At 33.5% G+C, this 26,604-nt stretch overlaps 1 protein-coding gene and 1 pseudogene across 1 annotated transcript; both read right to left on the minus strand.

The window, feature by feature from the left end:
- Positions 1-11,837: 11,837 nt before the first annotated feature.
- Positions 11,838-12,269, minus strand: LOC120163645. Its single transcript, XM_039173528.1, has one exon. It carries the CDS (start codon positions 12,267-12,269, stop codon positions 11,838-11,840), a length of 432 nt encoding a protein of 143 aa, XP_039029459.1.
- Positions 12,270-14,738: 2,469 nt separating this feature from the next.
- LOC120163638 overlaps positions 14,739-26,604 on the minus strand; it is a 35,451-nt pseudogene continuing 23,585 nt past the window's right edge.

Below are 26,604 nucleotides of genomic sequence, written 5' to 3' on the forward strand. Positions count from 1 at the left end.
AATTTGACAATCTTTCATACCAAACTCTAGGAGCTTGCTTTAAACCATAAAGAGCTTTTGTCAATTTTAAAACATGATCCGGAAAATTTGAATCTTCAAAACCTGGAGGTTGTTCCACATACACTTCTTCTTTTATAAAACCATTTAAAAATACACTTTTAACATCCATTTGATATAATTTAAATTCATTAAAACATGCAAATACTAATAACATTCTAATTGCTTTCATCCTAGCTACGGGAGCGTATGTTTCATCATAGTCTATGCCCTCTTCTTGAGTATACCCTTGAGAAACAAGTCTAGCCTTGTTTCTCACTATATTACCACTCTCATCAAGCTTATTTCTAAATACCCATCTAGTACCTACAGTAGATTTATTTCTAGGCCTTTCAACTAATGTCCATACTTTACTTCTCTCAAATTTGATTTAACTCTTCTTGCATAGCCATAATCCAATGTTCATCATTTAATGCTTCTTTAATATTCTTAGGCTCTATGTATGAAATAAATGCAACATAATTACAAATATTTCTAAGAGAAGATCGAGTTGTTACCACTTTTGATGGATCACCTATAATTTCACCATCCTTGACATAGTTGTACTCTCTTGGATAAGATATTTCCCTTTCTTCAATGGTTGGATTCTCAAGAGGATCATGAGTTTCCTCATTTTTCGTTTCTTCCTTTGATGATGGTTCTCCAACGTCATGTCTAACGTCATTTGTATTTATAACACCTACATCATCATTCACACAAGAATCCTTCCTCGGAAGGGGATTATCATCGAAAACAACATGTATAGACTCTTCTACAACTAAAGTTCTTTTATTAAATACACGATAGGCTTTAGAATTTAAGGAATAACCCAGAAAAATTCCTTCATCACTTTTAGCATCAAATTTGCCAAGGTTTTCTTTACCGTTGTTTAAAACAAAACATTTACATCCAAAAGGATGAAAATAACTAATGTTAGGCTTTTTATTTTTTGAAAATTTCATATGGAGTTTTCTTTAAAATTGACCTAATCATTACTCGATTTACAACATAACAAGCGGTATTTGTGGCTTCCGCCCAAAAATATTTTGGCAAATTATTTTTACAAAGCATGGTTCAAGTCATTTCTTCTAAAGTTAGATTTTTCCTCTCAAAAACTCCATTTTGTTGAGGGGTTCTAGGTGCTGAAAAATTATGGCTAATACCGTTAGAGTTACAAAATTCAGTAAATCCAAGATTTTCAAATTCAGTTCCATGATCACTCCTAACACTAGTTATAGAGTAACCTTTTTCATTTTGGATTACTTTTGAAAACGTGATGAATTGTTCTAATGATTCATCTTTAGTATTTAAAAATAGAACCCAAGTATATCTAGAATAGTCATCTACCAAGACAAATGCATATTGTTTTCCACCCAATCTAGTAGTTCTAGTTGGCCCAAAAAGATCTAAATGGATCAATTGTAAAACTCTACTAGTTGATACATCATTAATGGATTTAAAAGAAACTCACTTTTGTTTTCCTTTAGCACAAGCATCACATATTTTATCATTATCAAATTTAAGCTTAGGCAACCCTCTTACTAGGTCTCCTTGAATTAACCGTTGTAAAACACTCATACTAGCATGTCCTAGTCTCCTATGCCATAACCAACTATCATGTTCATCCTTAGCAACTAGGCATAAATTAGTCATATCAAAAGAATCTAAATGCACCATGTATATATCCCTATTTTATGACCAATAAGCATAATCGAAAGTAGATGCAATGTCAATTAATTTTGTAATCATTTAAAATAAAACATTGTATCTTTTATCAACTTTATTTTTCAAAAGATTATGATTTTAACCCATTCACATATAAAACATTATGCAATGTTGATTATAGAGAGTAAGAGCACATGCATAAAGTTTTTGAAAATGTTATGCATTAAAACTTTATAATATTTAAACAAAAATCTATGCATAAACATTAAAAATTTCAGATCAAAATTTTGCAAAACCAAAGTTCTTGAAAAATCAATATCAATTATTAAGAGATATCAATTACATTTTAAAAATAATTTTGACCAAAATTAATATGATGAACTAGAGTTATATAAAAAAATTACCATGTTCATCATACAATTTTTTCAACATACATGAGACAAACATAATCATTTAGAATTATTTAACATTTAAAACCTCATGCATGCATAGAATAAATGAGCAACCAAATAAAATAAAATAAAATAAGTTTAGAGGTTATCCATTACTTTTTCATGTGTGGCTAGAGCATCTTGAATATCATCAACTTCATCACCATTGCTCCCACACACCTACAAGAGACATTTAAGTAGATTTTGGTATCCAAATTGCTTTGGATCCTTGAACATTAGTTTCAATGCCTCTTGTTCCTTTTGGAATCCATACTTGTCTAATTTAAATCGTTTTTCTTTCTTTAAAGGACAAGTATGTTCCTTATGACCATGATAATGACAATGTGAACATATTGTCATTATTGAACTAGATGAATTATTAGAATGATCTCTTTTTATTTTGTTAAACATTCAAGCTTATCTTTTAAATTGAAATTTCTTTTTCAATACTTTCAAATTTCATTTTTGAGAGTTCTAAATCCTTCTTCAAGATTTCATTTTGATTTTCAAAATCTATTTTCATTTCTAGAAGAAGTTTGTTTAATTTGAAAATTTCTTTTTCAAAGTTTTCAGATTTTATTTTTGAAAGCTCTAACTCCTTTCTCAACATTTCATTTTGATTTTCCAAGTCTGTTTTAGCTTTCAAAAGAAGATCATTTTTAGCAATAAATTTAGAAATCAATTTATTGTATTTGGAGTTCATGGTCTCAAACTCCGAAAATAATTTATCATAAGCATCTTGTAACTCATTAAAAGATTTTGAATTTGATATATTTGAGTTAGAATATACCTTTGGCTCTGTGAGAGCTAATAGAGACATCACTTTTATTGGTTCTTCTTCTTCCTTGTCTCTATAGATCTCCTCAAGCTTATCCCACATTTTCTTGGCACTTGAACAAGAAGAAACTCCTTTATATACATTAGGATCAATTGCACAACACAACATGTGCATAGCCTTTGAGTTTTGTTGAGCTTCATTCTGTTCTTGAATACTCCACTTCTTTGCCTTCTTAGTAGGAGAGGAATATCCTTTCTTGATTATCATCCAAGCTTCCATATCAAATGCTTTGATGAATATCATCATACACCTCTTCCAATGACGATAATTTGTTCCATTGAAGTGTGAAGGCACGTCAATTGGTCTGGATTCTTCCATGGAGAATGAACCGGAAGTGGACGCCATCTTTATCGATTTAACTCTTCCCGGATCGACTCAAGAGGCGATTAAACCTTCAAATGAGTTAGGCTCTAATGCCAATTGTTGAGTTAATCGATTGACGAATATGGCCAAGACGGGGGTGAATTGGCAATTAAATTTTTTTGTGGAAGCTTTTACAGAAAATTGAAAATAATTGCACAGCGATTTAGAGTGGTTCGACTTTATCAACCAAAGTCTACGTCCACTACCTTAGCTATCCACACTAAGGATTTTCCAACAAATTCACTAATTTGTTCTTTCTTTTGAGGACAAAGAGTAACCTTACAGCTCCCTCAAGAATTATACCCCAAATTCTTGAGCACACTCTTTTTCAAAGAGAAATACACAAATTTGCAAACTTACAAGGAAAACCTCACAAGGTAAGATGTTTGCACAATTCTAGAGCAAGAAATGAACACTCACAAATAATTACCAATGAGCACAAATGGTGTTCTTTGAAAGAAAAATGAATATTGAAAGGAAAATTGGCTTGATTTGCACAAACTTGGTGTTTGATGCTTTCTCTCTTGTTTCTCTATAATTTCTTGTTGATTAAGGGCTTCAGAACTTGTTTAAATACACCTTGAATCACTTCTGAATGTTGGGGATGATTAGTGAAGATCATATAGTCGTTTTAGTGTGAAAACAATTAATAAAACAGCTTGGAGCGTGGGGGAATCGGTACCCCCTATGGGGAATCGGTTCCCTAAGTGTAAAATTCAAATATTTCGACCGTTATACAAGGGGGGAATTGGTACCCCTTGGGGGGGAATCGGTTCCCTCCGAGCATACTGGAATTCTCGGAGCCAAACCATTCAGGGGGGAATCGGTACCCCCTTAGGGGGGAATCGGTTCCCTCTGAGCAATCTGGAATTTTTGGCTTTGAAATGGTTTGAAATACTTTGTAAAATTATTTTGAAATTGTTTTAAGATTAAAACTTAATTTTACACTTTGAGTAAGGATTAAAAATGATCTTTGAAAGATTTGGAGTAATGTTTTGATATTCGAATAATTCTATCGAATATACTTAGAAAATCATTTGGAAAATCTTAAAATTCATTTAACTTAATTTGTTATATCGAAATATCAAAATGTTTTCAACAAGTTGTTTTAGGTGCTATTTGTTTTATGACACCTAAGAACCCTAGGTAACTCTCTAAAACTTCAGTGCATGATTTAGAATCAAATTATGGACTTTAAAATGATTTTCAAGTATTTTTTGAGCCTAAAATAAATCTTTTAGGGTTTGAGTATCAATACTGGAATGCACAATATCAATAATGGATGGATATGGGCAAAAATTAGGGATTTCAGTCAGGGAGTATTAATATTGACCCCTTAGTATCAATACTGAGGGTTTAGTATCGATACTAGATGCTCAGTTTCGAGACCAACTGCTCGGCTTGAGACCAGTTGGTCTCTATACCGAAAGAATGGTATCCATACTGAAGATTGAGTATCAATACTGAAGGTGACAATGCTTCATTCTGATGTCAAAATAAATTGTTCCTTAATCTCAAATAAAATAAATGAATTAAGTAGAATAGTGAGAGCAAGGGTCGATCCACATGGACTAGAAGACTAATGAATTCCTCGCTCTTGATTTTGATTTTGGCGTGATATGTAAAGGAAAATTAAAAGGGGATTTGAAAGTTGGAATAAAAAGTAAAATATGAAAGAAAAATAAAGAAAGTAAACTAAGTAAATTTAAGTGAAAATTCAATTGGTAAAAACCAGCCTTGGGCTAAAGCTTATGCCTCAATTTAAATCGATCCCTGAATAGGATTTTACCTCCGGGCTCACGCTGGTTACAGTTTACAGGGCCCAACCCCTGTGACGTTTTTTTCTCTCAAATAAATCGAGTATCTAAAATCAATTTTTAGATCTAAACTCTTTTGTGAATCAATTGCTATAATCATTTACTAATTTAACGCTTTTAAATTCTAGAAAAAAAACCCAACTCGGATTGTACCGTCTCAATCGAGAATCTAAATCGATTTTAGTTTCTCTTAGCGGTCGCTAAGTGTGTTCACATGAAGTCAAATGTGCCACAAGTCGATTCTTCCTCCCAACTATTAATCGAAACCGAAATTCAATTCCAATGTGCACTTTTGAAATGAAATTGCTTTGAATGTAAAAGGACGATCGATTGTCGATACTTGATTTTTGAAAACTGAAAATGTAACCCTGAAGGGTATGAAGCTCTTTTCAATTCTCACGACTTAGAATTGAGTCATTGCTTTAGCCTTTAGCTATGGAAAACTTAGCTAAGCATGGTAGAAACCATACTTAGCATTTTGAAAGAAAATAAAGTAAATTTAAAAAGAAAATAAAACGAAAAAGAAAACTTTTATAAAAATTAAAGAAAGAAACTAACAAAGAGTTGAATAATGAGTTCTAAATATTCTTTGAGGCTTACCCTAATTGGGTATTTATAGTCCTTAAAAACCCTAAAAATCACATTCAAAATTAAAAAGATAATTCCTAAAAAATAAAAATAAAAATAAATCTTAATTTGAATTCAAAAATTTGGTTGAGTCTTTGGTCTTCACACCACTACTGACTGGACCTTCTAGAAGTTGCTAACTTGATGCAACGTCAGTGACGTCATGCCCCACTAATCCACTCATTAATCAAGAAAAAAATTGCACAATTTCATTAGTTTTAACAATATTTCTGGAATCTATTGTTCTGCATTGAAAATGAACGAAAAGGACCAAGTTAGCAACTCAAAATAGCTAATCAAGGAATAATTAATCATAAAATAATGTATAATTTAAGCCCTAATCAAATTCCACCTCACTTATTCAATGTTTGTCCCCAAGTATTTCTCAATTTTCATGCCAAAAAGCTCAAGTAGATGATTCCAATTTCATAGAATTTCCATGATTTCTAAGCAAACTCAATCAAGCAAATGTCAAAATCAATCTCAAACAAACAAGGCATAAACAATTAGATGTAAATAAACTAAGTCATTTCAATCATCCATCAATCTCAAAGAATTCAAGACTTAGTTTCTTACATGGGTTCACTCATTTCGCTCAAGTGTTTCGGGTGAAAGAATCACTCAAGCCTAAACTAATCAACACATTACCATAGGCTTGTAACTAAATCTATTCTCCACTACTTAGTATAAAAATGATGTATTAATTAAGAGGACTTCAAAATGGGTTGTAGTGAGGCTAAGGTTTGGGTAGGATAAAGGCTGAAAATGGGGTTCAAAAGTTCAGGACAAAGTAGTAGAGACTATTCCAAAAATTTATTCAAAGAAAGGTAAAAATGAAATGAAGGCGAAACAATAAAAAAATAGAGATCTTTTTTTTTTTTTTTCTTTATTTTTCCTTGCTCGAACCAAAAAAAATTCTACACTGAATTTTCTGCTCTTTCGAAACCAAATTGCATTGTCTAAAAATTTCTGCACTGAATTTCTACACTGTTTGAACCAAACTGCACTGGTTTTTTCTACTATTTGAACAAGGTAAATTTTTGGATTGTTTTGTTTAATTATGCACTATATTTTTCAAACAATTTTTTCTATTTTTTCGAAAATAATCTCACATTTGTCCTAAAAAAGGGTAATCAAAAAGAGGGAAACCAAAATAAGCTTGGGTTTAAAAACGTGGTGAATCAAGGAAAAGGATATAAGGCTTAAAGTGGTTCACTAGGGGAAAATAAATAGGGTAGGTTATTATGTTTGGGAAGAGAAAGAGAAACGGGTTTAATCCTAATGCCTCTATCACATCAAATCATCATAATCAAAAGTGTAGTCTCAACAAGCATCGAGTTACAAGTTCTAGACTACAATTAATTAGTTAGGCACACTAAATTGAAACAAAGAGAAAGAATAAAATATATGGTCATTAAGCTCAAAACTCACATGAAATGCTTATTGAACTAAGTCATGCATCCAATTCAATCAACAAATTCATGAAATTACCACGAAATATTTATATCAATTAGTCATGCCATGCTATCTTGAATCCTAAACTCAATAAGAACATGATTGATTTCACAAAGAAACACAAGGAAATTCAATCAAACTAAAGATCGACAACCAATATTATCAACAATTCAAATCAAGAAATAACTCAATTGCAATTTCAAAGAATAAGCAAGAGTTAACTTGATTTATAATGCCACCCCCAACTTAAAATAATATTGCCCCAATATAAACAAAATTAAAATGAAAAAGAGAGAGGGTGTAAATACTCCATGATCAATGTCAGTTGCGGCCACGACTACGTCTAGAAGGGCCCGGGTGAAGACAGGAAAGTATCTTGGCAATGTTGGTCTCGATTGAATCAAGTCAGCTATGCACCTCGTGGATTTCACCATACACGCATCAAGATGGTTGCTCCTACGATGCTGTAGGTTGAGTAGTCCTTTGAAGAAATACGCGCTCATTGCGCGGGGTAATCGTGTCGGGAGGGACAATATGTATCGCATTGGGAGTTCCCGTGACGAGTCCCATCGAGTCCAAACATCTAGCATCGAAAGATCCATTGCAAAATCATAAGTAAACTGATTAGAATCAAATGTTAATGGCAATAAACGAGATGCAAGGTGAGTAATGTAAGGTCCAAGAATTAATGGGCAATCGGATCGCACAACACACTCAAAGGCATGCACGAATCAAAAACCCAAATTTACCTTCACACCGGTTTACATACACCATAGGAAAATAATTCAACCTTACTTAGTGAAGATATAGTATCATTACATCCGAAATAGTTATATACAAGGAACCGATGTATGTAGCAGAGAGCGGGATCATGAATATGCCATCCCTTGGTGGTGCGTACATTATAGGTAGCACCGGGCGAACCAATAAGTCCTTCATATGCCAAATCTATGTTGAAGTCCTGCGGGATCTCATTTAAAGCTGATAGATAATCATAGTCCGTAACATCCGTCACGAACCCTATAGAAAAATTAAAATCCGCCAGTGACTTAACGAAATGTTGTCCAAGTAATCTAAAGAAAATCACACCTGGCGGAGCATTAGATGCTATACTATTTGTAAAAAAATGTAAAAGTCATATAAATTCAAAAACCAAATCATAATAAATAGCATATCTAATTTCAGAGTAAAAACGCCAACCAATCGTATCAAAATAATTCATGACAGAATCACGCAAATACCTAGCAATCTGGCCTAAAGGGTTGTGTACTATACTTATAAACTTTCCTTAGTAAGGAGTGGCATCAATCAAATCACATAAATATCATATTGGTAATAATGACATCCTATTGGCATGTATACACTTTTCAACTTAAAACATGCTTGGTTTAGGCCTAGAATCGGCTAAATTAACAGCTCTATTAACAATAGTTGTAACACCCTTAACCCGTATACATACCCAAATACGAGTCAAAGATGCCTACAAGAAATTTCGATTGTTTCAACAAAACTATTTATCACTAAAAGTACTAAATTTGTCATGATATATTTATTTTGACTAATTTTATTTGTTACCATGTTTGTTAGAACAACCTTGTCATGTAAAGTATATTGTGACAAAATTTTGTTCATTACCATTTTATAGTATTTATTGTAACAATAAAATTTATTACTATAATTAACTTATCGCAATAAAATATTTGTCACAATGAATTAAGAATTTCGTCACGAAAATTACATTTTTTTCATAACTAACTTATATTTTAACATCAAATATAAAGAGTTTTTGTGTCGAAAATAAATATGGTAACAAAAATTATTTGTCACGGTTTCTATTTCGTCACTAAATGAAAAATACATAGTCAAAATATTTGTTAAAATAAAATATTTATTTTATCACAAAAAGTAAATTTTGTCACAATTAACTTAAATTATGACATCAAATAAAAAAAAGGTTTTCGTGACAAAAAATACATGTTACAACAAAATTTAATTTCTTACTACTTTTATTTCGACACTAAATTTTTTCTATAATTTTTTTCTATAAATAAATAATTTTGTTACAATTTGTTATTGTGAAAGAATATTACTTCGTCACAATTTTTTATATTGAGAAATTAATATTTATTATAATGTTATTTTGATTAAATAAATTTGTCACAATTTTTATTTTAACAAAATATTGTGACGAAATAAATTTGACATAACTTTTTATTTTGGAAGTCCATACAAATTTGGGGCATTTAATGCCCAGTAATAGTCCCAACAATGACTCATGAGCAACCCCAACAACCGAGAAGCACACCAACAATCTTCCTCTCCTTGCCACGCATGCAGCAGTGGTTCTTATCTTCCTTAATAACATATGCATCCCATGCTGGTGCCCATGCCCTTTGTTGCATAGTAATTCATTTATTGAATAATTACACATCAACCACATAACTTTTCAAAATTTTCAAATAGGTTCCCCTAACTTTTCAAAATTACAAATTGGTCCAGATATCTTTCTAAAGCTTGTAGGATCCTTCTTACATCATTTATAACCCTTGTATATTTTTCATAATTTTTCTCACTTCCAAAAGCTTAGGTTGAATGTTAAGGGGGTAGGGTTTTGTGATTTCACTTGATTTCAATTTGATTTGCGCATGAAATCAACCTCTATTCAACATTTTAAAACCTCTACAATCAAACCCCTAACTCAATTTCATCAAATCACAAACTTTCCCAATTTAGGGTTTAAGTCAAAAACCAAAATAGCATTTTCTAGGTGGTTTTGATCATCAAACAAGCTTGGAAATAATTCTATAGCCTCAACAACATCAAAATCCATCATAAATTCATAAAACCCTAACATGAACATAAACCCTAAAATTTATAAAATTAACATTCAAGCAAGATTAGCTTGAAATAATGGTACCAAATGATAGAGCTCTTTGAATACAACAATTATCTATTTCACGGTTCGATCTAAAATCCAAAGGAAATTATTCAAAAATAAAAAATAAATTTTCTCTTACCTAGTTTCTGAGGAGCACAAAATGGAGGTTGAAGAGGGCCTTATTTTCATGAAATTTCTAGTTAATTTCATGTTAATTTGTCATTTATTAAGCTTAAATGAATTTAAAATTCATTTAATTAGGAAATGACAATTTTATCATTAATGAAACTTGATAATTACATCCATACCAAGCCACATGTTGGTTATCATCTTCCAAAGTCAAAGATGAACAAAATATTATACCCTTGACAACTTTATCCATGTAACTTTCCAAGAATTTCATTCTAGCAATTTTCATCCAACGATCCAAATTGAACATGAAAATAAATTCTCAAATCCAATGGTCCATGTTATTTTCCATCATTTTAAAATGTGAAAATAATATTTCTAAGCTTAATTTAATATCCTTCAAATTTTCTATTTGATCCGATTTACTAAATTTTTACCTGACTTTAACACTTTATAGTTTTTAACATAAATTCCGGATCAAAAATCTGATTCCCACCAAAACGTCATTCTTGGGTTTGAACTATTCATTTATAGGGTAAAAAAGCTAAATTTTGAAAGTTACACTTTTGGTCCCTGAATTTTTAGAGAATTACCCTTTTGGTCCCTAAATTTTTCCAAACTTTATACTTTGGTATATAAACTTTCAAAATTTACATTTTGGTCACTAACAAAAATTTGGGGTATTACAACCAACCTTACTGCTTTGAATTACCAGCTGGAACTTCTTGTCCCCTTCCATTCGTCAACTCCTATGAGCTATCCTAGTTGATGAAATCCCTCGTAACCATGTCTACATTTTTAGAAATAACAACATTAGGTACCTGACCATTGGGCGTAGGTAGCGACCCACTAGAATCTTGAGGTGTGGCAGCAGTTCGATTCATTTGATCAAGACTGTTGAACCAATCCGATAGCAGCGGAGCAAGGGGAGTTATAGAATCAGAAGCTTTTTTGACTTTCATGCCTTCCTGTGCTACGCTCTTAAGGTTGCTTCCAGATTTCCTTACTCCCTGTTGAGTATCCCCCCGAAACTTACTCCCTCCATTCTCTACAATTTTAATCGACGTATGATGTCCTTTGCCCATTGCACTTTCATGAGAGGTAGCTGAGATATTCTTAGCACTATCCGAGATAATGACCACAGCCTGGCTCTTAGCCTGATTATCCTGATGCATTCCATCTATTTGAGGTGCCTTGGAGGAACTCAGTACGCTGGTCTATCCTTTATGCATCGTGGCAAGATTGCCAATCATTTTTTTTTCAACCCCTGCTCAATCGATGAAACCTGCTTGGTCGAGTTCAGTGTTACCTCACTTCCCCCGATTAGATTCATTTTCCACTTTCTCGAACATTTGAAATCAGGATCCTGACACGTGACCCACCTTCTATTTTCCTTTATCTTGTGCCTCAACAGTTTTTTGTGGTGCACGATTCTTGCTCGCTGCTACCATCCATGGTCCATAGATGGACCCTTCTTCATTATGTGTCTCTTGATTAGCTTGGGTTTCAGCACTCGCCAGGCTCTCCTTAATCGCTTCAAGCTCTACTGGACTATAGATTTATGCGGCTTGCCCATAAATACCACATTTGCAGCAAATCTATTGGAGACCCTCGTATTCCAACTGTCGAACAACACCATCAATCCGAATACTCGGGATAAGAGGTTTGTTTAAGTTAACCACCTTTCCAATAACGGCAGCAATATACCGGAATAATGCCTTCGAATAATACCGATAAGGTAGTTTAGGAATACGTACCCATACGATAACTTGCAAAGGGAACATCTCAGCTGTGGAAAAGGTCCTACTCCACGGTTGAACTATCAAGTAGTTTCCATACACCATCCACGGACCATCCATAAGCACCCTTATGTAGTCATCCTCATTCGTAAACATCACTATGTAGTAATCATTATCAAGGTCAACTACCTGGAATTGGCCCTTAGGTTTCCAGAGTTGATTGATTCGATCCATCAGAGTTTTGTAACCATTCTTACGTCCAAGAAGCTGAACAATGATCAACCTGCGCATACTTTGATCAATCCTCTCATGAATATTCTCTGAGAATTCGACCGAAGGAATCGGTCCAGTTGTATCCAATTTCACTTCACCCTCTTAAACGACTTCATCTAAACTCGGGACACGTTCCAAAACCCTAATCTTAGTAGAGCCTCCTGAAACTACGCCCGCATACGACACATTGCCCGTTCCAGCCTCATCTGTAGTCTCATTCATCATAGGCGTTTTATAAGTTTCCCCCACAAAATCCACAATCATCATACCAGTTCCCATATCACAATTCTCATTCCTTCCCTTCTTCAACGCTCGATAATTCACAATCGGCGATCCCGATCTCTCCAATAAGTTAGGGATTTCTATGTTGATTCTCTCCATCGAGGTAAATTCAGAACTGTTATCCGGTGGTTCAACGGGCGGAATAAGGGAGGGATCCACTGGCGGAGCACCATCATTCAGGCTTTGCGTGCTAGGGTTTTGTACGCTAGGGTTTTCCATTAAATTATTTTTTGAACAGCTTTTAGAATTTTTACAAGTAGCTCAATCCTTAAATAAGTCCTTTATAAATATGAGAGACTCCTAGTGCTTGTAACTTGGGTGAGTAGCATGTTTCATCCATGTTTTATAGATCCCTCAAGATACAAGTAGCTCAATACTTGAATAAGTCCTCTATAAATATGAGACTCTTAGTGAGCGTTTGGTTTACTAAATGTAAGATTACTTTTGGGAATAACATTACAATGAGAATGTTGTATTACCTTGTTTAGTTTGTTTATCATAAATGTAAAATTATAGTGTTTGGTTGGAAAAATATAAGGATACTTTAATTCATATTTTACCAAATTATCATTGTGATATATGTTTTTTAAAACTAAACTTTAATATTAATTATAAATATTTGAATGAAAATCCATAGAAATATTTTAATGGTTTATATCTAACTTTTGGAAAAAAAAATACATTTAATATATAATTAGTATATTAAACTTCTATTTTTAAATACTTTTCATAAGCATTATATTTATTTATATAAAATATAATATAATATTAAAAAATAATATTATGATCTCGAGTAGACAAAGATATATTTTCAATGTATAAAATATATTTTTAATAACTTAAATTCGGATATAATTTAAATAATTACATTTTTACACCCATATTATTTTTCACTCATATAATTATAAATAATTAATATATTGAATATTAAAAATAAAAAAATTAAATACTTAAATTTATTAATATTTTTCTAAATTAAACTCTTTGTATATTATTATTATATTTATAATTTTTTGTTAAGTACAAAAAAAAAAATAAGAAATGAAAAGGATCATTATAAAAAGAATTCATTGGTCCAAGGATGTTCTTGTCTAAAGTGGTGAGAATTGTCTAATACCTAAAATTTTGGATTTAATGACATTCCCACCATTTTAACCAAAAAATGTTACTATTGGGAAAAAATATTCACTGGTAATAATCTTTTCATTGAATCAAAAATGGAAATGTAATTTCATAAAAGATTATTCTCCGTAGTAATGTTCTTTTCCGCAAATCAAAACCCTAACCTAATGTTTGTTTCATCCATGTTTTTTTAGATCCCTCAAGATACAAGTAGCTCTAAAAATAACGATTTTAAGATTAAAATTTGCGATGAGATGTGCATTCAAATTTATTACATGATGACAATCAAGTGAAAATATAACATTCATTAAAATATTACATTAAAATATATTTACATTTATTTTTTATTAAAACTAAATAAATGTTTAATATTAATTATGAGTTATTTATATTGAAATAAATTATCAAAAATTATATTAATTTTTATTAATAAATAATTTTACTTTAAAAAATAGGTAAAGAAAATTAAAATGAAGCAAAAAAAAACTTAAATTCTCTTGAAATCTTGTTTGTTGGCTGAATCCAGCAGACGATCCTTGTTTGTTTACAGCAACGAGCTCATAAATTAACCCTCCTCTAATGGGGTTCAAATCTAATTGCAAACTAACATAAGATGCTGAGATATTTTGCCGGTAAGTAGGCAAATTAGGAAACGTATGCAGTACAAAACAAAAGCCAATATTAGCCCCTTAGCGTTTATTAAACTGTCATTTTAATCCCTGTTCTTTTTTTTAGTATTTTAACTCCTAACATTTGATCCTTATTCTAGTGCATTTTGACCCTCCAACATTTTAATTTAAGATAAAACAAAATTATTTTAGAGCATTAACCATTTATTAGTTAACGATTTTCATCTATTGAATGACTTTTTTGCCCTAAAATGAAAAACTAATGGCCAAAATGCTCCAAAAGAAAAATAAGGAGCAAAATAACTATTTTAGTAAACGTTGGGACTAATTTTGGTATTATGCCAAAACAAAATAAATGGCTTCTTAATTTGCCTAATGGAACTCGCGACTTCAAAACAGGACAAACAGGGTTCATAATGGACGCCTTTGGCGCAAGAGATTTACCACAAATCACAAGCAATCCACGGAAATATTGAAATACAAACCAACCTTCTAAACCCTTTCAACACATCCCCAATGAAGAGAGGAGACAGCAAAATCCTACACGCCGGAACAAAAACCGACCCCTTTCGCAGCAATGATGGACGAAAATGAGAACATACAAGTCCAAAATTTTCACTGCAATGAAAGTAGACGTACAAAACTATGGCTCAAGTTCTTCAACTAAACACAGCATCTAAAATTGAAGCCACCGTGGAACATTGGCCTTCTGGTTAACTCCAAAATTAAAGCCTTGCTGATTTTCATTCCCACCATCCCGGAGATTCTGTTCGTCTTTTTCCCCTTCAATTCCGTATCTCTCCAAGATCTTCATAGCCTTCTCGTAAATCTCATGGTTGTCGTGAATTTGAAGGTTTTCAATTTTATCCAACCCTTCACATTCATCGATCATTTCTGCATAAAGATTGATTCCATCATTCATTCCCATATCTTTATCGGCCTCACAGACCTTCAGAATGTTCTCAAGCCCCTCGAGACACACGGTCACAATCCATGGATCTGGACAGAGTAGTAGGTCACACAGAGGCTTAATGCAACCTTGACCCACAAGGAATCTGCAAAATAAAATATCATATGAGGTTTGCCACATTCAAGCAAGACTGTCTCTCTGTCTTACATGCATATGATTAAGGACCATATAGTGAAAGATTACTGAAATAAGGACCACATTTTCATTACACATTACCATAAAAAGCATGTACAATGTAGCTGTTATTCACTTGTTAAAACTAGATTCATGACCAAAAACTGACATGATTTGTCATCATATTATGATGAAATAAATTGAAAGAAAAAATAAATACAATGATTGCCTTCATTACGCCATTAACTAACTAATTTAGTAAAGTAAGCCAAAAGCTCTTGTTCCCATTCATACCGGAGCCAAATGCTCTTGTTCCCATTGATATCGGAGCCAAATGCTCTTGGTCCCATCAATATCTGTGTACATGTGTGCAGCTTGATGCTGATTTTGCATTTGGACATCTGTTTATATTCTCAAGTGAGTCCATGTGTGGATGTTTGCATGCATTTATGTGTTTTTTGTATAAACATGCATGAATATCGGGTCCGAAAAGGATAAACTGAAATATAAGAAGAAAGGAAGCAGGACAGACTGAATCTGCTCATGAGAACCTCCAGAGGTGGCATTTGAGATGGTTCATGCAGCCTCCTTAATGTTGAACTCTGCATGTTGAAGAAGGTGTACAAGAGGGAGAATAATACTGGCCTCAATAATTGCCTGTGCCACAGAAAGTCGATACAAAATATAAATAAGAACACTAGAGCAGCTAATAAGATCAATTTCCCAAAACTAGTATCAACTGAAGTCGGTCCAAACAAGCAATGCTTCAGCAGCTGTCAACAAAAAATTATCGACACTTCGGATTTATAAGCCAAACAAGATGACTGGATTATCATACCCTTCCTGCACATGTTGAGGAAATAAATCCCCATAAAAGAAAGACGGATGGGGAAACTATAACTGTATTTGAGCTCTATTCCCAGCTGTTATATTGGAGATAGTCCAGCAAGCTTCTTTCTTGATGCTTTTTTTTGTGATTTTGTACAAGAAGTTGATAGAGATGAGGAAGCACCTTATTGTCAACCACAAACTGAAAAATGTTCCTAGAGTTATTGCGGCTTTTGTAGCAAAGAAAGAAACAACATGACAACAATTGTTTTTCATGCAAAAGAATATGTAATTTGTTTACTATTTCCTCTTACACTTGTATTCAAGCTGATTGATAACAATCCAAAAGAAAAAAAGATAGCAAGCACAATAGACAACAGAATAAATGTACTTTGTACCTGAGTCTGATTACCATCTCCAGTGACAATGTTTCCCACAGTCCGAAGAGCAGGTATTAGAACTGAAGGAGATGGATGACTGGAAAAAAGTTAATTTCGGTCACCACTAGTAGTCAAAATGTTAACAAGAATAAACCCACAAAGTATACAGATTATAACCATGTTACAGAAGCGAAAACTATCGGCAGTAGCTGAAGTGGGAGGATGGATGATATCCACGCTGAAAAGGTACTTAGAAAAGGATGCAAACAAAGTTTGTAAGCACTCCAGTTTTTCTAGAGTACTCGTAAGCTTACCCTAGAAGTTTCACCAGTTGTGGGCAGACCCCAGCTTCAATGACCGCCTGAATTTTGTCATTTGGGCCATCTGAAAGATAAGATAGTGCCCAGCAAGCATTTGTCAGAACTTCTTCATCATTCAAGTAAATAAGTTCCCGTAGAACTGGTAAAGCAGGCTTCACCTGAAAAGAATACAAGATTGTTATCATAAGCTCTATAAGCTAACAAAATGAATGGTTAAAAACAATGATAAGCTAACAGTGGAAACTTCTTTTAGTACAATACCCACAGAAGCCTCTACAATCTCTTCCTGCTCAAATGTCGTCGGTGGCTTACCAAGGCAGAAATTAGATAACGTCCATGTAGCATTCCTCAGCATGGATAACTTGGAGCGCTCATTTAACTGAGCCTACAATGGCATAAGTGCACCATCACCAAGAACTAGATCTCTACAACTTAGAGAATCACCGGCAACATTACCCAAAGCCCATACAGCCTAAACAGAAAATATGGGAAGCAAGGGTACTAAATGCATCAGTCGCTGCAGCCAAAATAACATTGACAGAGCATCTGCACATAGATCAAATGTAAAATATACTGGTCCGACAGGTAAAGCAAATGCAGAAAAATGTAAAACTAAAACCCTAACGATACATGTTACATGGAAAGTAAGAGAACATTGTCACTCTAAACAGGTGCAGAAGATACTGATGAGTTATCTGGACAAGAACTGACCTGCTCTCTAACATCATCATAAGAAGAACTAAGCAGCTATACAAACATTGGAACAGCACCGTTTTCAATAACAAGCCGTGTGTGCTCCGATGTGCCGGAGGCAATATTGGTCAAAGCCCAAGCAGCCTCAAACTAAAATCAAAGGTAAGTAGCCTCAGTAATAATAATATATCTTATACGAATTATTCCAATTTGAACACAAGGCTCAAAACACCATACTTGCAACTGGTGTACATCCTGCTTTCCAAGAAACTCCACGAATCGAGGTACAACTCCAGGTTTGATTACTTCATCAATTGGAGGACTGCGCTCTACAGATAAAGTAGATGAAAGTCAACAACATATATGGACATACTCCTTAATAAAAAGAACTGTTCTAAGAATATGAATTAGAAAATACAACTTACCTATAGATAACAGCTTCCTAAAATGAGTCGTGGCTTCCAACTGTGAGGCAGGATCTTCAGACCACACCCCTTGTAACATCAAAGGAATACTTTCCACCTGTTAGATGTCATTAGAAATAATATGTTCAGGACCCATATAACGAAAAGCCTAAAATTGAGAGGATCAGAACCATAACAAAATCCTCTCCCACGCTTTCTATGCATTCAAGCAGACCTATCAGTTAGTTAGATAACCTAACCGAAGAACAGAACTTCAGAACATATTTAACCTTTCCGAATATCAACTCTGCCTGATGAAAGAGATAGGATCTAAAATGCTAAAATTTCCCCTCACCTAATCCATTTTATCGAACAGTAAAATCAAACAGACAATGGTTATTTGAAGAAAACGCTCCTATCATTGAAAAGCTAATATAGATCACAGAATATCAGAACGTTGTCAACCTAAATACACAACCCTATCCACTTTCCCCTTTTCTGTCAATTAAAACAAACAGGTATCTCGGCAAACCCTCCATTAAAAAGACTATAGACCTCAAATCCTTGAAACAAGAGGGGGGGGGGGAAATAGAAGCGGACACTAAAAGAAAAAGTAAAGTTTTTGGCATATTTTGAATTAAGAACGCCCCTTCTTTTACCAAAATACTTATACTTTAACCACTACAAATCAGAAAAAAAAAACAGCACGAATAAAGTGAGTTTAAAGATCTTGATTGAGTAAAAAACCCAAATCTTGTAGAAATCTATTTTTCTAACTTTCGTTAATAAAGGAAAATCTTTCCTTTCCTATTGTAAGAATAATGATTGTAATTGAATAATAATAGCAACCATAACTAAAACTAGTAACAAGCAATAACTCAGTCACATCGAGTTAATAAAATTTCCCATCAAGAAATCCAATCCAAACTCATCAATAAAAAACCCAAAAAGGAAAAGAAAATGGTACCTTTTTTTGAATAGCCTCAGCAAATTGGACAGAATCGAGCAAAAGCCGGTGAGAGTGAAGAAGAAGGCATTCTCGACGCTTTTTAAGGAGATTGTCTTGGCGCTTTTTCTTCCTGATCTCAACCAAATTGTCCTCTCTTCTCCTTCTGGCTTCATCTGCATCCACCCCAATCTTGTAACTCTTCTTCCGCACCTCGGTTCGGGTACCTGGTCGAAGCGGCATTCTCTTCTCTTCTCTTTGCAATCCTTGTAACTAAATGGAAGGGGATAGATTCGTGGGTGAAGGAATACGTAAGTCAGAGATTGTGAAATAGAAGTTTGTTACTTTCCCATACTAGATTTTATGCTCTAGATTCTGAGAGGCTCAGCGACTCACTGAGCTGACTAGAGTAGCCATGAATTACTTAATTTTGAAAAGAGTAAATTACATAAATGGTCAGTAATATTTGAGAATAGTTTTGTTTTATCCACTTAAGTTTCAAAAGTAATATATTAGTCACGAATATTATCAATTACAACGAAATGATAACAAAATATTCACTCCGTTAAATTGATGATGTAGCCCTATTAATAAAAAAGTTAATATTTATTTTTACTTCTAAAATAATAATAAAATATTAATCCCTAACAAATGATTTTTTTATCTAGTTTAATCTAAAATTTTCTATTTTTTTAAAATACTCACCATCTTCGTATTCCTCGTCCTCTCCATGCCTCTCCCACCTTATCATCTCCCAAAATCATTGTATTCCTTTTCCTTTGGCCTTGATGAAATTTCTTCTCTTCGTAGACTCCTCCCACCCCACCTGACCGTCGCATCAATTTCGAACTCCTAACAGCTTGCTTTCGGCGTTGTCGAACCATTACTCCCAATTTTAGTACACTCAGGATTTATCATATATACTCTCATAGTTTCTCATTATTAAAAGGCCTGGACATGGAATGGTACTGAAGAACCCGAATCCATGTGTTCTTCAGCCACCACTCATATATTGTTTATTCTCATAAACACAAGTACTGTCTTTCTAAATTTAATAAAAACAAACCAAAGCAAGTAAAATTTCAGTTGATGCTTTGTTTTTTCTTCAGCTGTTGGAGCCACTGCTGCGTTCCTTGACATGGAATCATCTATTGGTTGGTTTTCTATGGAAAAAAAGGTTCACACCTGGGTCATGGTGAGTGCAAGAAGAATTGTAGATGATCGAATTGTTAACGTCTTGCACATTTCTATTCATGAATGCATTCATAGGTGTGATTTTATTAGCTACATGAAAGCACCTTTATTCTCACCAGCGATTGTTATAGCCCTCATACAAGAATCCTCTGAATCCGAAGAGAACTTTTTTCCATTACCTTTCTCTTTCATCAGGGCCAAAGAAAAAAGGAATACTGTGGGTTTGGGAGCTGATGAGGTGGGAGAGGCAAGGAGGGTAGGAATACGATAGTGGTGAGTATTTGAAAAAAAAATCAGAAAGTTTTTAGGATAAATTAGATATAAAACTATTATCTAAGGATCTATTTAATATTCTAGCAGTAATTTAAGGGTAAAACTAAAAATTAACATTTTTGTTAATGTTGTCACATCATCAATTTAACGGAGATGATGGTCAAATGATAATTTTGTTACAAATCGATAATAGTAGTGACCATTTTGTTATAAATCGATAATATTATTGACCAATATATTACTTTTTAAAATATCAGTGGGGAAAACAATAAGTTACTCAAATCTTAGTGGTCATTTGCGTAGATTACCCAAAAAAATTAGCTACGGTAAATTGAACGCTTAAAATCATTCAATTGACACTTTTCTTATCCTTTAAGTTGCACGTTCATTAGCTATTGGGAGCAAGATTCCCTTTATCCAAAATTCCCTTTCTCCACTTCTTGGCAGGAATTGTTCAGGTCGAAAACATTTTGATATTTTGATATAATAAATTAAGTTAAATGAATTTTAAAATTTTTCAAATGATTTTCTAAGTATATTCGATAGAATTATTCGAATATCAAAACATTACTCCAAATCTTTCAAAGATCATTTTTAATCCTTACTCAAAGTGTAAAATTAAGTTTTAAACTTAAAACAATTTCAAAATAATTTTACAAAGTATTTCGAACAATTTCAAAGCCAAAAATTTCAGATTGCTCAGAGGGAACCGATTCCCCTCCAAGGGGGTACCAATTCCCCCTGAATGGTTTGGCTCCGAGAATTCCAGTATGCTCGGAGGGAACCAATTCCCCCCAGGGGGTACCGATTCCCCCTTGTATAACGGTCGAAATATTTGAATTTTACACTTAGGGAACCGATTCCCCATAGGGGGTACCGATTCCCTCACACTCCAAACTGTTTTATTAATTGTTTTCACACTAAAACGGCTATATTATTTTCTCTAATTATCCCCAACGTTCAGAAGTAATTCAAGGTGTATTTAAGCAAGCTTAGAAGCCATTGATCAACAACACGAAACATCAAGCAATTAGAATCAAGAGAGAATCAAAGAGAAAGCATCAAACCTCAAGTTTGAGCATTTCGAGCCTATTTTTCATTCAATATTCATTTTGCTTTCAAGAACACTTATTGTGCTCAATTGTATTTATTCTTGAGTGTTCTTTCTTTGTTCTAGAATTGTACAAACATATTTGCCTTGTGAGGTTTTTCTTGTAAGTTTGCAAATTTGTATTTCTCTTTGAGAAAAGAGTGTTCTCAAGAATTGGGGTATATTCTTGAGGGAGTTGTAAGGTTATCTCTTTGGCCTCAAAAGAAAGAACAAATTAGTGAATTTTTTGGAAAATCCTTAGTGTGGATAGCTAAGGTAGTGGACGTAGACTTTGGTTGATAAAGTCGAACCACTCTAAATCGCTGTGCAATTTCTTTCAATTTTCTGCAAAAGCTTCCACAAAAATTTTTATTACCAATTCACCCCCTCTTGGCCGATTCAGTCAATCGATTAACTCAACAATTTGCATCAGAGCCTAACTCATTTGAAGGTTTAATCACCTCTTGAGTCGATTCGGGAAGAGTTATATCGATAATCAAAGTCATCAATGGCCTCCGCTTCAAACTTCGACTCCGGTCTTGACTCGATGCCCGTCAACAAGCCTCATTTCTTCAATGGAGCTAACTATGCCTATTGGAAGAATAGAATGATGTACTTCATTCAAGCAAGTGACATGGGAGCATGGAATGCTGTAGAAGAATGATACATCAAACCTCTCACTCATCCAAGGTTGTGGAGTGAAGGAGAGACAAGAATGTTCCAACTTAACTCCAAAGCCATCCATATCATTTTTTGTGCTCTTGGACCAGATGAATACGGAAGAGTTTCACCGTGTACAACCGCCAAAGAAATATGGGACAAACTTCAAGTCACTCATGAAGGTACCGATGAGGTAAAGAAATCTAAAATTAGTATTCTAACGCATAGCTATGAAAATTTCAGGATGAAACCAAATGAAGATATCAAAGCTATGACGGATAGATTTTCAACGATTGTCAATGGTCTCAAATCATATGGAGAGATCATTTCAAATGAAAAGCTTGTGAGGAAGTTAGTCTACTCCCTCCCAAAATCGTGGCAATCAAATAAGACGTCAATCATTTGAGTCTAAGGACTTAACGTCCTTAACTCTTGAAGAGCTAATTGGATCACTCCTCACTCATGAAATGATGCTCGAAGATGAGGTGGACCTCGACAGGATTGACGAGACACCAAAGGAGAAGGAGAAGAAGAAAAACATTAGAGTTGCTCTCAAATCCACAAAAGATGAGAGTGATTCGAATAACGATGACGATGACGAGGAAATGACATTGTTTGCCAAACGGTTCAGAAAAATGATGAGACCTTATCGAGGAAGAAAATTCAAACGAAATGAAGGCCTCAAAAATGAACCGAAAGAGAATGACCCAATCATTTGCTACGAATGCAAAAAGCCAGGGCATGTCAAATATGATTGCCCACAATTGAAGAAAAAGGGTCAATCAAAGAATAAGCACAAGGCTCATGTGGCTACATGGAGCGATGAAGAAAGTTCCGATGAAGAGGAACAAGAAGTAGCTAACTTGTGCTTGATGGCATTTGGGGAAGATTCTAAGGTAACCTCTAACTCATCCGATTTTGATGATTTCTCCTATGATGAGTTATTAGAGGAATATAATGGGTTGGCTTCGGATTATGAGAAATTATTTTTAAAATATAAAAATGATGTTTTAAAATTGAAAATTGAAAACAAACTCATATCCAAAACCAACAACGATCTTGAAAGTAAAATCAAAGATTTGCAAATCAAACTAGAAGAGTTTGAAAAGAAAATTTTAGATTTGCAAAATTTACTTTCAAAGATCAATGATGATCATCAAAAGAAAATTGATGATTGTCGTAACCGGTTTTCGTCCGGGCACGAATTTTTTTACTTGGCGGGAAAAGTGATATGAATAAATGGTTTTAAAAAATAAAATAATTTGGGAGTCGCCATCGGCCTTTTGGGTCAGGTAGGTCGAATACCTAAAAATTATCTTTTAAAAGAGTTTTAAGAAAACATCAGTTAAAAGATAAACTGATCCGCGTTTATAACCAAAAATTCGTTCTTTTTAATAAAAAAGGGATTCGTGGTCGGTTATGTTTAGGGAAGAATTAGCACCCCTACAACGCCCAAAATTGGTACTTTATTAATTAAAAATTGTCTCTATTATTAGAAATTTAAAAATTCAAAATATATTTAATTTATAATCCTATTTAATTCAAATATATTTTTTAGAAAATATATTAAACATAAATAAGATATTTACTTATTTGGAAATATCAGAAAATGACTTCTAGGTGCCTTAAGACAGCTCTTTTCTTCGATATTAATAAAATTAAAATATAATTTTTTATCATAATATTTAATTTTAAAATACCAGAATAGGGCATCCAGTTGTATTAAGACTGCCCTTTTCTTTGATATTGAAAAATAAATATATATTAAAATATGATAAAAACATAATTTATGTAAAATCAAATTAAGATTTAATATAAATTATTATTTATTATATATATATTTATATGACTATATAATAAAATAATATTTAAATATAAACAAGTACAATTAAAACATAAATAATCAATAAAAATAAAATTAGAACTATATATTTAAAAGCAGTAAAACTTTATGAAAATATTTAAAATTAGTGACTAAATTATAATCTAATAAAATTAAATACCTAATTCGTAATTATTTAAAATTTCAGGGATTAAACATGCTATTTTCCTTATTTATTAATTTGGTGACTAAAATAAAACTATATAAAATTCGAATATCATATTAAAATAAATTAAAAATATATACTCGGGATTAAAATATTAATTATTAAAATTAAAGGATTAAATATGATATTTATCCTAAATATATTATTTTAATATAAAGGACTAAAATAAATAAAACTAAAATTAAAGAACCTAATTAAAAGGATTATAAATTGATTTAGTGACTAAAATGTAAAGTTTACAAATTAGGATGGTTGCGGAAAGGATTTAACTTTTATTTTAATTACAAACAAACCCCTCCCCAAAACGACGTCGTTTGGGGAGGGCTATTTAAACCCATAACCGGCTGGCCCGAAGGGCCAGCTCTCATTTCTCTCATTTACTCTCTCTCTCTTCTCTGAGAGAATTCAGAATTCTCTCGCTTCTCTCTAAAACAGAGAGAAGCACACCGGCCGGCAGCCGTTCGCCGGCGTTGACCTCGCCGCCGGCCACCGCATCCGGTGGCCGGGAAAAATTTTTTTACACCTAAAGATAGATCGGACCATCCTATTGATGGTTCCGATGACCGTTTCCCTTAAAACATTCCCGATCAGAGCAAATCTACAAAAATACCTTCGGTTTTCGAAGGTTTCTGATGACGTGTGAGGGCTTCGGTGATGTTGCAGTAAGTATCTCTCCGTCTTCTCCTTGCTTATTTTTGGGTTTGTGGTTGCTGGTTGTTGTGAGTTGGTCTCTATTTTTGTATATTTGCTCTCGGGTTTGTTTCTCTGTGGCTGTTGTGGTTGCTCTTTTTTTTTTTGTTCTCCGTTCTTCCTCTCTCTCCTCCTTTGTTGGCAGGGGGCTCGGTGGCTTTTATAGCCACCACCGGTGATGGCTTCGGACCGGTCCAAAAGGGGTTCTTCGGTGAGTCACCGGACTTCCAGTGGTGACTCACCGTTTGGGGGAGACGTGTGCGGCTGGAGTGTCTCTTCTGGAAGCCTTCAACGAGACGTGGCAGCGGTGGAGATGGTGGGAGCAGCTGCGGCGGCCGCGTGGCCCTAGGGTAATCATACCCTAGGGTTTGCATCTGGAGGAGTGTGGGCCGTTGGATCTCTCAGATCCAACGGCTGAGATGATGAGGCGGCTAGGGTTAGATCAAACCCTAAGCTATTAGGGTTTAGTTGGGCCATCTGAATTTGTAATTGGGCCAGATAATATGGGCATGTTTGTAATTATTTTTTTAATAATAATAATATATATAATAATTATAATAATTATAATTATAATAATAATAAAATGGGTAAAAAAATTAGTATCTTCAGCTGCCCCTCTTTGCTCATTCTTGTATTAACAAGAATAGGGCAAAGACGAAAAGATAAATTTTTTTATCCATTTTGCTTCACTTGATTATGATGGAGATATTGAATAAATTCTTCTCTTTCTTCAGATGAGTTCTTCTCATTATGAACTTTTTGCTGGGGATGATGTGGACCTATTTTCTTCTATGATAGAGTCATTCAAAAGGTTGAATAAGCTCTTCTCATTATGAACTTCTTCTTTCTCCTTCAGATGAGTTCTTCTCATTATGAACTTTCTCTGGAAAGGTTGATGCTAATCTATCTCTTTCTGTAATAGAATTATGCAAAAGGTTGAACAAGCTCTTCTCATTGTGAACTTCTTCTTCTTCAGATGAGTTCTTCTCATTATGAACTTCCTCTGGAAAAGCTAATCTATCAAGTTATGGATTTGAGCAAAAGGTTGAACAAATTCTTCTCATTATGAATTTCTTCTTATTCAGATGACGAGTTCTTATCATTATGAACTCTACCTGGCAATGTTAATCCATCAAATAATGAATTTAAACAAAAGGTTGAACAAATTCTTCTCATTATGAACTTCTTCTTCCTTCTTCAGATGAGTTCTTCTCATTATGAACTTTCTCTGGAAAAGCTGATCCATCAAATGATGGATTTGAGCAAAAAGTTGAACAAATTCTTCTCATTATGAATTTCTTCTTTCAGATGAATTCTTCTCATTATGAACTTCTTCTTCTTCAGATGAGTTCTTCTCATTATGAACTCGAACTGGTAATGATGATCCATTGAATGATGAATTCAAGTAAAAAGTTGAACAAGTTCTTTTCATTATGAACTTCTTCTGGAAAAGCTAATCAATCAAATGATGAATTTCAATCTTTGCTAAAATCTTTGAAATTCCTGTTAAAATTCAACATGGATGAGAATGAATGAAAATGCACCTATTTTTGTAAATGCTTAAATATGATGCATGAATGTTAAGTTATTTGATTTCAGATTGGTGAACTGAGTATTTCTTCAGTTGTAGAAACCCAATAAATCTTTTTTCTTCAAATCAGAGAATCTATCATCTTTGATAAATGTAGATGTAGATATAATGTCACAAAA

The sequence above is a fragment of the Hibiscus syriacus genome, unplaced genomic scaffold (assembly GCF_006381635.1).
Source record: "Hibiscus syriacus cultivar Baekdansim isolate YM2019G1 unplaced genomic scaffold, ASM638163v2 tig00111473_pilon, whole genome shotgun sequence".
Lineage (NCBI taxonomy): Eukaryota > Viridiplantae > Streptophyta > Magnoliopsida > Malvales > Malvaceae > Hibiscus > Hibiscus syriacus.

Coding starts and splice junctions, on each gene's coding strand:
- LOC120163645 (XM_039173528.1), bottom strand. CDS start 12,269: ATGCGCAGGTTGATCATTGTTCAGCTTCTTGGACGTAAGAATGGTTAC.